The sequence below is a fragment of the Ambystoma mexicanum genome, unplaced genomic scaffold (assembly GCF_040938575.1).
Source record: "Ambystoma mexicanum isolate Mex_15411 unplaced genomic scaffold, UKY_AmexF1_1 Mex_scaf64, whole genome shotgun sequence".
Taxonomy (NCBI): domain Eukaryota; kingdom Metazoa; phylum Chordata; class Amphibia; order Caudata; family Ambystomatidae; genus Ambystoma; species Ambystoma mexicanum.
In genome coordinates, this window is record NW_027182482.1 from 1,177,099 (window position 1) to 1,189,799 (window position 12,701).

Here is a 12,701-nt window from a genome sequence, read left to right on the forward strand (position 1 = left end):
CCGCACCTCTCCTCCCATCTCAATGCCAGCACGAAACCATTTAGTGACTAACGGGCCACCATTAGAAGTTTCCTGCTGGCATTGTGATGGAATGGGCTGGTCTTAGCTGCAGGGGGACCTAAAGTGTTTTTATTGGTGTGCTTATGCCCCCCACCCAAAGTGGCGCGAAAGTGGTCAGAGGGAGCCTCTAACTTCTGTAATGTCACGTAGTACTTTTGTACTACGTGATATTACAGTTGGAAGGGGCAGCGCCAGCACCTGACCTGCGGAACTTTCCCCACGTCAATGCGCCGCCCGACAAACTGGGAAAATCCATCCCCTCCAGAGGCTCCAGGGACCGGGGCAATTGCGCCATCCGGGGCTATTGTGACCCGGGCAGTTGCCCGCCTTGTCCGGGCCAAGAATCGGGCTTGGCCTCGGCCCTCAGGCAGGGCAGGGCAATTGGCATATAAATTAGCAACATTTGTTGCTTTATTACCTTCCCCCGGCCCCAGGTTGCGCCGGCGCTGCTGGCGCCAGCCAGGCCCATGGGCGCACGTGCAGTGTGCCCTCCTCCAGGCTATGGGCGCGCACTGACACTGAAGTGTCGATCGATTGGGGCTGGCTGGTGTTGTCGGACCCGGACATTACAGCAAAGAGGAGTGAGTGGGTCACTAAATCCTGAAGTTGTTCCCATCACAAGCACACACTGCCAAGCAGCAGCAGAATCAGCAATTACAAACAGTTGCTGGATCCTGCACTTGCTGATTGGCCTTGTTTCAGGAAACCCGTCAGTAACTACAGCCTGCCGTGGCAAGCACACTTCTTTGCTCCTGCTCCCGTCCTCGCAGGTGAGGCCCATTGCTGCATAGGCATTTTATTTATTTTAAAATGGTATTGCAGAGATTACTGGGCCATCCAAGAACAGCCTCTGGAGGCCAGAAAGCTAGACACTTTTGTCAAGGCTCAAGTAGTCATGAAAAAGGAAGCGAGCACTGGTGGTGGACACTCCTCAGGAGATCAAAAGGCTGGTTCTCGAAAGACCTGGGCAGAGTGTCACCGTCAGCAGATCTTAGACAGTTGCACGTTCCTGCAGGGTTGGATTGGTCGTTCCGTTGGCCGGGCCAAAATCACTTTGAGGGCGAGGCCCTGTGGGCCCGTACCACGCTTGGGCCGGTTTGGGGGTTACTACGCCCCCCTAGTTCCCTCTCCCGAGCATATTGTTCGACGTTCCCTCTTCCCTGGGCATGCACTGCTGACTTTATTTTAGTGCAAGAGTTTCATACATTTCACTGTTCGCTCAGACTTGTCTTATACTCTACTTTGTTGTTGTGCTTCTTTTGTTTGGAATAGCAATCACGCTAGTCTAACGAGATAAACAAACACCTACACGAATGCGCCTTGTGAATGATGGTGTGAAGGATGGATGCAGGCGCTGGACCAAAAGCTGAGCGAAGTCTGCACAGCAGCTGGCTTGGGAAAGCAACTCAGCAACTACAGTAGAAACGTCTCCGTGGACGGTTGGCCCGTCTTCCGTATAATGCAAATACCCAGACTTGCAGGATGCATGCTTCACTTTCTTTGTTCCATTGGGGGCGACATGCTGTAGCATCAATTCATGGCCTTTAAAATACCCTGCACGGTGCAGCTTCCAATCTCCTTTAACACAAACGCTGGGAAATGGCCATGACTAGTTAACGCCACATTAATCAAAGCCAGGTCTCCAAAGAATGGTTCAAGTGTTAGGGAATCACCTGCTCACACTTTCTGTCATGCGACCAACCAGTGCGCAAAAGATGTTTCAGAGCGTGGGGCTCTTGATGCCCCCATTTCTGCATTTGATACACCAGCAGCTAAACACACCCTTGGGAGGCAGCTCCTTCTGCATAGTCCATGTCTCTCCCAAGCTCGGGACAATATTCTTTACCATAATGGAGAATGTGAGAAAGCGCAGGGCTGCATGGCTGGGGGTGAGAGTGGAGGGCAAAGCGCACTATGCTTGGGGTACACTGGTGATGCTTCCCCTGATACCCACAGTACTCCAAGTCCCTTGAAATGAAATTTGTCTATACACTGCACAATGTGCAAGGGCCGCTGTTATTCAAGCAGCACGCGACTAGTAATTTGCAAAAAGTAAACTTAACGAGCCCCAAGAAAAGGTCATCTTCCACCCTTTGGGAATTTGATTGTTTTTGTTTTTATGTTGGGATGGTAGACATCGTTTTTCTTTGCGATTTTACAGTTTCATGGTGCTGTCGGGAGCTAAAATGAGAGATCACGAAGGAAGCATTTAAGAATTTTGAGAGTTCACAAGCATGAGCGAAACAAACCCCAATACTGCCATTTCTCTGCCGCGGTAATGCACTGCAGCGTGTTTCAATGTAAAGTCCACATTGTAATGTCCTAATTTTAGAACGCCACCTCTCCAACATTAACATTGGGAGCTATGTTGAATTGTACATGCATGTTAACTCTCTGCATATGTTTAAAGAAGACTTTACCACTCACATGGAGTAGTGATATTGTTTACGTGTGTCCCTCCTAAATATGTTTAACTTCCCGTGAAATATTTGATTCAATACATATTGCATAAATGCATGTATTTTAATGCTGAGATAGACGGGCATGTTCAGCTATCGGTGGGTATGTTGCTGGTGCTTGTTCTTGGAGGTTTGAGTAATACTGTTCAAGACCAGTTCATCACCTTTTGAATGAATGAATGAATGATTGTTTATTTGTATAGCGCCTATACACAATGTGTTTCAAAGCGCTTCAAGTAAGGGAACAAGGAAGAAAAACATTCACATTCTTACAGGTCCTTGAAACAAATCAGAATGTGAGCAAGCTATCATATCATACCAGATAGTACAAGTGCCTGGAACAATAAGGGAGAGGCGGGGAAGGAAAAAAGGAGACAAAACTAGCAGTAGCATTACTATGCCTGACGACAATTGTTGCAGTGCAAGAGTGACAAGAGGAGGGGGAGGGGGGCTGGGGAGGGTGGGATTAGAGGGGAAGGGAGAGGTAACAGAACAAATGACTATCGTAAGGGTCAGCGACTGACCAAGGTAGTGCTGGGGAGGGCGAGGATGGAGAAGACAAAGGGGAACAGGGGGGGAAAGACAAGCTATTATCAGATGTGAAGGACAATGATACAAGTAAGTGCTAAGACTGGCTAAATGTTTGAGGTCATACGAATGACATTAGTGTAGATCTGAAATTGTCGATTCTCTGACCTGAGTCACAGCAGCAAACTGGTCACTGTTACTAAAAATGAAAGAGCAAAAGCAGACTAACATAACCAGGCCTGTTCGGGTTTGACCCTCTTATTGTTGTTTTCTGAGGTTCATGAAATTCAGCAGATGCCAGCATTGACAATTTTGTTAACTCTTAGTCCCCACTCCCGCTGCTCAGCCCATGCCACATGCATGAGATCACAGGTCGGGGGAGGGGGGCGCCAACGATGCATCCCGCCTTGGGTGCAATCTGTTGTAAGACCGGCCCTGGCTAGATGGACAAAGTAGTTGGAAAATGAGAACCTGGAGGAAGGAAGAATGCAGCGGAAACACCCAGCATTACAATGTAAGACAGGGCAGTCAGTGAGGCGAACACAAAACCATACAACGAATAGCAAGAATATAGCAGCCTTTGTGTGGCAAACTGCGGCGAGTGATTGGATTTTAGTGGTTATTAGTTCTTCTTAAACTTGTTGGTGCTGCCTACATTTGTGGTTTGCTGCTCTAAGGGCTGCACAGAGCTAATAGAAGTACTCAAATGAAGGATACAAACACTGTTGCCAGGTGCTCCTAACATACATTTATTTAGTAGTAACTGTTATCTTCACAGCTTAGTTGTATTTCTTTCTCAACTTCTTAAGGTTAACATCAATGCCCTCAACACGTGTTTCCCCACTTTACATTAGTGGTTCATCAGGACGGAAAGTGAATTTGTACAGTAGCTGAAAAGTAAAAATGGTGAACAAGAAATAAAACTTATTTCCAATATTTGTGGTTTAGTATTTTCAAAATATATATCTAATAGACAAGATTTTTTAGCATATATGTGAGTGCTGCATTTAAAGTTTCAATGCATTTTATACCAAAAAATATGTTTCTTAAGAGAAGAAAAGCATTGAGACATTCTGTTTAGAAAAAAAACATTGAAAACTTCATGATTTGAGTTTGGCAAAAAATATAAATATATATATATATGTGTGGTACACAGCTTAATGTCATATTTTAGTAAGAAGAGATACATTAGGGTTGTGCTTACTCTTTTAGTGATTGTCCTCTTGTTATGGAAGTAGTGATATTGTCATATGTGTCTTGAATTGAATTAGTTCACTTGGCTTGCATTATAATTCTTAAATGTATCCTTTTGAGGGAAAGAATCCTGTGAGCTTCTTATAGTGGTAGACAGTTCCTGCAGTTTGTATACATTTTAGGTTATACTTAGAGGCTATAAACTTAAAGTTTGCAAATCTCTGCAAGTAAATAGTAAAATGATGAGGTTGGGTCTAAGATTGAGGCAAGATTGTTGGCAGCAGCATATGAGGAAACCTTTACTAATCTGCTGGATCGGGTCGCTCCACTTAAATCTAAAATTATCAGGGAAAAGACCAATAACCAGAAATGGTTCACCCCAGCCCTTGCTGCTCGTCAACAAGAAAAAAGAAGGGCAGAGAGAGTGTGGGAAAAAGAACAGACACAAGAGAATAAAACCATCTGGAAGTCACTTGATAAACTATACCGTAATGAAATTATACTTGCTAAAAAGAACTTTGACGACAACCAGATTGAAATTCTAACAATGATTCAAAAAAGCTCTTTGACATTTTTTAGAGATTTAGAGAAACCCAGGGCCCAATTAAATCAATTTATTCCCCAAACAACAGACTGTGAAGATCAAAACAGCGCATGATAACATCAGGAAGAATATGGAACACCCACATTATAGTGGTGGTGCTCAGCGGAGGGAGGAAATGGTCCTGCAGGCTAATGGGGCTTTTTCATTTAAACCAGTGTCCAATGAAATTATGGAGAACATTTTGAAGAAAACGGGACCTACCACATGTTTTGGGGAAAATCTCCCTTCTAAAATCAGACTGGACAATAGAGAGCCCTTTACTCCATTCTTGGTTTGTGTGTTAATGCTGCATTCCTGAGTAATGAAGTACCCGATATACTGAAATAAAGGGTGACGGTAACTCCATTGATTAAAAATGCAGGATTGGATCACACACTTCATACTAACTATAGACCGATAACGAATGTGCCTTTTCTGCTGAACATTATTGATAAAGCGGTGACTATGCAATTACAGCAGCATTTGGAACGTGACGATTTACTACATCCAAAGCAATCAGGCTTCAGATCATTGCATGGTACAGAGTGTGCTTTGCTGGATCCACAGACTGAAATGCTTATATTCATAGATGCAAGTCAATCCGGGCTGCTGATGTTGTTCGATCTATCAGCAGCCTTCGATCTTGTGGATCATGGCAAGCTTCTCCAAAGGTTAAAATACCTAGGGACCTGCTCTGAAGATGTAGTGCATTGGATCAGTTCATTCCTGAGTGGCAGGCAGCCAAGAATCGTCTGGGAAAAGGCTTACTCTGGATTGGAATCATTAGAGTGTGGGGCCCCCGCGCGTGTTCATCCCCTGAACGTTATTTAACATCTTCTGTAGGCCTTTCTATGACCTCCTAGATAATTTGGGAGCTCAATTCAGTAATTACGCTGATGATACACAGCTTATTTTAGCATTGAGTGGAGATTATGAAAAAGATGCAGAGAGAATCACCCTTATATATGGCACAATGCAAAGTAACCCATTATTGCTCAGAAAGCAACTGAAAAGCGTCCTGTTCCAATAAGGTTGTTAGAGCGCCACCATCCTGGTTTCTTAAGTTGGTTTCTTTCTGCGCCCTGTTGCCGGCGGGCTCCGGCGCAATATAAGTATATACATAAATTAAATAAATAATGCCCTATATCAAGCCAGCCTCTCTGTTTCATTGTTTGCTGATCCCGCAGAACACCTCTTACAGGCTGCCGGCCGGGGCCCCTTTTCGGGCCTTTATCGCTCCTATTTTGGCCTCACTGCAGTGGCTTCCTGTGGGGAAACGGGTGGAGATCCAAGCACTCTGCATGGTGCACCGGGACTTTTATGGCTCAGGTCCTGAGTACTTGCAGGTCAAATTCCCCCTTATGTCCCCTCTCGTTGTCTATGCTCTGCATCTCTTCATCTTGTTCAGGTTCCCCGCTTTCACCACTCTAGATCAGGTGGCCGGGCCTTCTCTGTTGCAGACTCCAGGCTGTGGAACTCCCTTCCGGTGACCGTGCATGCCACACAGGATCACCTGCTGTTTCGCCGCACCTTGTAGACCTTTTTGTTTTAGCTCACCTTGTATTTCGATCCCCTCTTTTTCTCTTTCCTTCCCTTCCTACCTCCCAGCAGCGCCATGATGCACCCATTGGTGAAGGAGTGTGTGATAAATAAATAAATAAAGGTTACACATATGAGTAGCTCCATAGACAGGGTAGAGAGAGTGGAGGAGGAAGGTATGAAGGCACGTGATGTTAGGAAGAGAGGAGTAGAGGAGAATGGAGCAGTGGCAGTGGACTCCTATTATAATTTGGGTTTACCTTTAGTAATAAACAGGTCACAAAGTACTTGCCTTACAGATGCATATTCCCACCTGCAGCCTTGCAGCTGGAAGTACTGCAGTTCAATTGATGTAGAGCAGGTGGGCAAACCTTCCCCTGCCATGCTCCCACCATTTGAAGCCAACTACTCTTGATGCTCTAAGTTGTAGAACGGAATCAGGTCTTCCAAAAACATATGAAGACCTGCCTTTTCCAGCAGTGGTTTCTGGGACGTCACCCGCAGTGGCACAAGGTTCTGGGCAGGGATCTGAAGTGCAAGAAGGCACTTGTGGCGTTAGTCATGCTTTGTACGTTCTTCTTAAAATAACATGGATGGTGGTGGTGGGACCCAGTGACATTGGAGGGAAATGCTTGATAAAACCTAGAACCTGGTTTCTCGTATGCCCTTCATACCTGTCTTGTAATTTCCTGCCGGCCTTCTTTCAACTCAAAGTCATCAAGGCTGGAAGAAGTAGCCAGGCATGCAGACAGCTGTGCTAAAGCTGGGGTGCCTGGAAGATCCAGGTGAGGTGCAACTACCTCTGGCCCTCAGATAGGTAATTCCAACCCTCTACTGGGTCATTCCAAGTCGCTTGATGACCATTAACATAAGTCTAGGGGTGGCATTTGATATGCTTGCACCCGAGGCAGGGGGAAGAAAGATTACATTTGATAAGCAGGTAAGAGGAACGTTTCAGCCAATCAGAAATTAAGAATGAAATAGAGAATCGTAGGACTGGGATATAACAAGAGAAAATAAAGAACAAGAAAATAGTCATGAAGGGAACGAGAGGGGATATTAAAAGTAAAACAATATAAATAGGTGGAAATAGAAGAGGGTGCTGAGCTCTACTCATAGTATGTCAAAGGTCACAATGTTATGAGATGCCACACGTGGACCTTTCAGCCCTGTACCTGATAGAGGTTTGACTATTAATCCTGTGTCAAAATGTCTCAGGACCAAACTTTAAAACATTTTTCTTTCAGACCCTGTGTCCACACCTGAGGTGAATTACACATGCCTTCTGAACGCCACTGTTCAGCTGTCCTGCCTCATGGAGAACGGCACAGACCCATCCTATTCCTGGAGTGTGAATGGGGCACCCTCATGGCTCCCTTCCAGGGAAGTAGAGATGAGCTACGAGTCTGTCCTCAGGAACGTGACCTGCACCGTGAAGAACCACGTCAGTGAGGAACAGAGTCACTCCACTGATGTCACCTGCCCAGGTAAGGAGGCAGAGGTCATGGGGCGCAGCTAGAGCAGGGGGGCTGCATGTTTGATAGGAGGAAGGTCTATTTTCTGCCCAGAAACGCATCGTTAAAAATGGTGCAATTACAATGAGGCTGGCCAATGATATCACACGTGCCAAATGAAGGCCTGCTTCACAGGGCCACTAGAACAGACATAAGTGGCAAGTAATTCTGGGAAGATCACAAGTAAGAGGTTCCGGCACTTAAGAGAAAGGCGCAGTCAGGTGGATAAATGGCTGAAAGCCACAGCTAAGTAGAGACATTTGGCGCTGCTGTTTAGTACCTTGTCAGCAGAGCAGGAGGCACCTAGGGATCCAAAAACACACATTCTCCTATAGCATAGAGTAGGAATAGGCACCTAGGGAAACAAGAACACGTATTCTCCTATAGCATAGAGTAGAAGGAGGCACCTAGGGATCAACAACACATACTCTCCTATAACATATGCATGTTGGATGCCAGATTATACATATGCCTTACATTATTCCCTGGTAATGTCATGCTGGGATGCAAATATGGACTATGGAGTGAATCCATTACTGTGTAGCCATAAACATACCCGGTCACCCCACAGAAATTGCAAAGCTAACTTTACACCTTTTTTCTTCAGCAGAGCATAATAGTAAGTACACAATAACCCTGCATCAATTTCTATTGTGCTGCTACTTACTAGATGAACTCAGATGAAATGCTCTATTAAACGTCAAGTGTCCCAATACTGGATCCCCTGGATGGCATGTCGGAATGCTGCTTTAACAGATCACAAATAGTGGTTGACAACATGCGCTCGTCACCACCGTAGTGGTCTAGCAACGCCTGACCTTGTCTGCGAGCTGTGTATTGTGACGCTGCAAGGGTGTTGCCAGACCTTGGTCTGTGGATAAGATAGAAGAGGTTTGGGTGGTGGGGTGAAAGGATTGGAGGATTAGGCAGGGGCACAGCAGTTTAGTTGGGGGGACACAATAGCGATGAAGGGGAAGGGGCAGTGGTTGTAACAGTGGGAATGTGTGTTTCTATTTTGTGATTAGTTGCAAGTCAGTATGAGAGTACATTTCTGTAATATGTGGCTATATCTATGAATGAGATTGCATAATGTAATTTAGTGAAATTAACATGTTAAATAATTATACGTTTAATAATTAAACTCATAAACCCAAATTAAGTTCACACTTAAGAACATATGGGTACATACTAAAACTTCTGGTTTTAGTCAAATCTCACTTGTTTCACCCTAGTAAGTAACAACCTTTTACCACTTACCTCCATGCCTCTCGCTCTCCTGTCCTCTGCCTTGACTGCAGACCTCTTCAATGGGCAAGACTTACTCCCAACCCAATAAGCCCTTTCATTGAAAGTGGCTGCTTAATACTACTAGATCTCTGATCACTTACCAACATAGATGCCGCCGTCTCTGTGCCCAAAGACATGCCATCCAATTATTATCATCGCTGTGGAAGGGAGGAGATGAGGACCCACACAAGCCTGCAGGAGATATCCTGAAGCAGGTTAGATATTGCCACTCATTAACTCTCAGTTACAGAACAAGTGGCTCAATGAATCGCTTTACTCTACAGACCCTCAGCTCATTGACATAAACCCCAGTGTCCCAGAAGACCAGCGCAAGCATCCTTAGGAATATTCATATCTAGCTATCCTCTGTGCAAGGTCCAAATGCAAGCTCGCAACATGCTCTGTACCGTATGTGAAATATTCCCCCGTGCGCAACCAGGTGTCATAGGTGCTCGGAATATCTGTGACACTACTTTTTCACAGTGTTTATGTGGCAAAGAAACCTTTTACGATAGTGTCAGCTAGCGTGTCTCTGGCTCTTGGGAAGGCTATTGTCACATGCGTGATTAATTAGTTAAATAAATAGACCATTTTGGCATTGATTCAGAAGTCAAATATCCATAAATCTTAAACCAATGAAGCCCCTACGCATCACCCACTATCGTGAATGGAATATGGATGAACGCGGCCTATACATGTGTATTGACAACCGCAAACTGAACACCTGCACCAGACTAGTCCCGGAGTGAATGAAGCATTGGTTTGTCTGATGGAATACACTGGTTACGGTAGAGTATGACCAGGGGTGGCAGGTTCCCTGCCTAGGTCTGAGAAGCCGGGAATACTAGATTCCCATATACCCACAGGTTCACGAGAAGATGCCCTTTATTTGTCCAGCCACCTTCTATGAGTTTACCCACATGCCGCAACGGATTTCAGGTACACCAATTATTTTCCAGTCTCTGATGGGGAGAGAGCGCCAGGTGACATGAGCCTGTAGGAGGTGCTAGTGAACTTGAATAACAACATCGTTTTCATCCAATCTTTGAAAGAACATGAACAAAGGCTCCTGAAAACATTAGTTGAGAAATGCCAGTTCTTCAGGAGCAGAGTCAAGTACATGTATCCTTGCATCTACAGATGGCATTCTGTACATCCCGCTATTATAAAAGCACTCTGCAGTGGGCAAAGTTTCACTACATGAACTCTGATGCATTCTGTGCTTTTTCTACTATTACTGGACATTCATATCAGCCCTTAGAAAGATCAGCTGGCCACCCACCACCTTGTCCAAAGACTACTGAACCGTAAAGAAGGGTATGAAAACTCCTGCAATCAGATGAGGTCTGGCTGTTTTTTGGAGGAAATGGACTTTGCCCCTTCAAACAAAGATTTAACCAAACTGATCAAAAGCCTCAGTCAAGCACCTGTCACATACTATGCAAATTCATGCATCCAGCATGGCAATGCCAGTCTCATTGGGTTGGGAGCTGTGGCCTACCAGGAGAGTGACAAGGAGACATGACCAGTTTGATTCTCAGAAATTAATATAACATATATATCTACAGTGCTAAATTCACTGTCTGCAATAACAGCAATCCCATGACCTATGCATTGACATCTGCAATACTGTACTCCACGACAGACCAATGGCTTACTGCCTGCTCTGGCGACTTCTGGCAGATGCAATATCATCCCTGAGCCCATTGTTGGAGTAGAACAACCTCAGTTTTTTCCCAGCCAACCCACATCCACATGATCAAATTCAGAGGAAAGATCCAGTCTCACTTCGTACAGGGTTCTCCCCATGCATCCACCGGCCTGTGCCATACATGAGGCAAGCGTCATATGGCTGAGTGTGGTCCCGATACCTTTCCTGAACCCAGTTTGTAAAGGGTTGAACCGATTTGTTGATTTGGCCCGCCTCGTTAATTCTTTAAAAGCAAGGTTTCCAGAATGTTAGAAGACACATCTAATAACGAGATGGGCTGGCCACTGGTAGGGGTCTATCTGTGTCCTTTTAAAATAAATTGGAACCAGGATTGACAAGTGCCACGAATCTGGGCGTTGCCTGTTTCAATGATCTGATTGAACAATCTATAAAGTATGTCTGCCCATAGTTCCTTTCTATTGTTTAGAAGGCTATTGGACATACCATCCGGACCACAGGCTGCTCTCGAATCATTCAGTCTGTCAATTATCATCTCAATTTCATACCTGCCAAAGTCACATGTCCAGGGAATCTCAGACAAACTGACCACCTTTGTTATTAAGCTAGAACTTCCAACCTCCCCCTTATATTTCATAGTGAAATGCTCTACCCATGCTCCCTCTGAAACACAGGAGGCTGACATTCCATTTGCATCTAGTTCTTCTGATTCAAATGCCACCATATCCATCTGGCATCCTTTTTTATTAGATGCCCAAACAAGTCGCGGCTCTACTTTATACAAATCTGCAGCTTAAAATCTTTTACCCATTGTTTGTATTTCTGTCTGCGAGACTGAATAGCTTGCTTCTGCACCTTCCATTCAATCACCTTCACCTTCCTCTGTTTCCTAATATCTGACCACGTGACCCGTTTCTGTTGGGTAATCGCCCTATCAAAATGGGTTTTATTATTGGCAAAGACCTGTTGCTCCCAACATCTAACTGAGGAACTATATTTCTCCAACAGTGTCAAAGTTTGACTAAACTCCTCAGGAGCAGTGCAGCACGCCTTCTCATGTTCACTCAAATTACGCCACCATTTACAATTTCTCTGTAGAATTGTTGACCTTCACCATATTTTTGCTAAGCTGTAGTACCCTATTCGTAGAGGCATTTACTACCAGGTGTGTACACTTTGTTTTCTCTATTACTCCCCACCCCCTTTGCAAAAATAGTTAAGGAGCCCTCGAACATGTCATTGTCACTGCCCCCGTCAGTTAAACCTCAAATGATTTAATAGTTACAGGTTTGATATTTGCTAGATAGATGTAGTCTGGAGTCGAATGTGAGGCGTGGCCATGCCACGTGGGTACTGGGGGTGAACCGGAGGGAGACAATGCTTTCAGTTGAAATAAGCCCCATCTCGCCAGGAAGCCTGCCCATATGAGCCCATGCTTACCGATAATACACTGTGATTCAATTCCAGTGGCACATCGAGCCCCCTCTGCTCCCCCAATTCATCAAAGGAAGATGCGAGATTAAGACAAATACAATTAAGGTCCCCTCCTAAAACGATTGGACCTACATCATCCAAAACTGAGTGAAAGCATATTATTAAAACATTCTCTATGTCATTTAGCACAGAATCTATTCCCACCCTCACCGCAGTGAAATAGATATTAATAGTAAGTATCGCCTGGTCTTTCCCATGTAGTACTTCAGTAAAGAAGGTGATTAGAACTGCTTCTTATGTTGTGGCAATACAATTGAAAGCCATCCCTGCTTAATTTTAATAGCCGCCAGGATTCCTCCAAATGGGCACCCTTTTCTGCCTTTCTTTGCCTTTTTGTTATAATGCTAAACCCAACCATTATAAGGGGTAGTAGT

The 12,701-nt window shown here is 44.8% G+C and overlaps 1 protein-coding gene across 1 annotated transcript in view; it reads left to right on the top strand.

Annotated features, from left to right (window-relative positions):
• The window catches only part of LOC138562543 (uncharacterized), a 1,073,810-nt gene that overhangs the window by 1,029,048 nt on the left and 32,061 nt on the right, over positions 1 to 12,701 (top strand). The window contains exon 4 of the mRNA XM_069642783.1: positions 7,611 to 7,850. Within this exon, the coding sequence (XP_069498884.1) occupies positions 7,611 to 7,850 (240 nt within the window). The remainder of the gene's footprint in view (positions 1 to 7,610; positions 7,851 to 12,701) is intronic.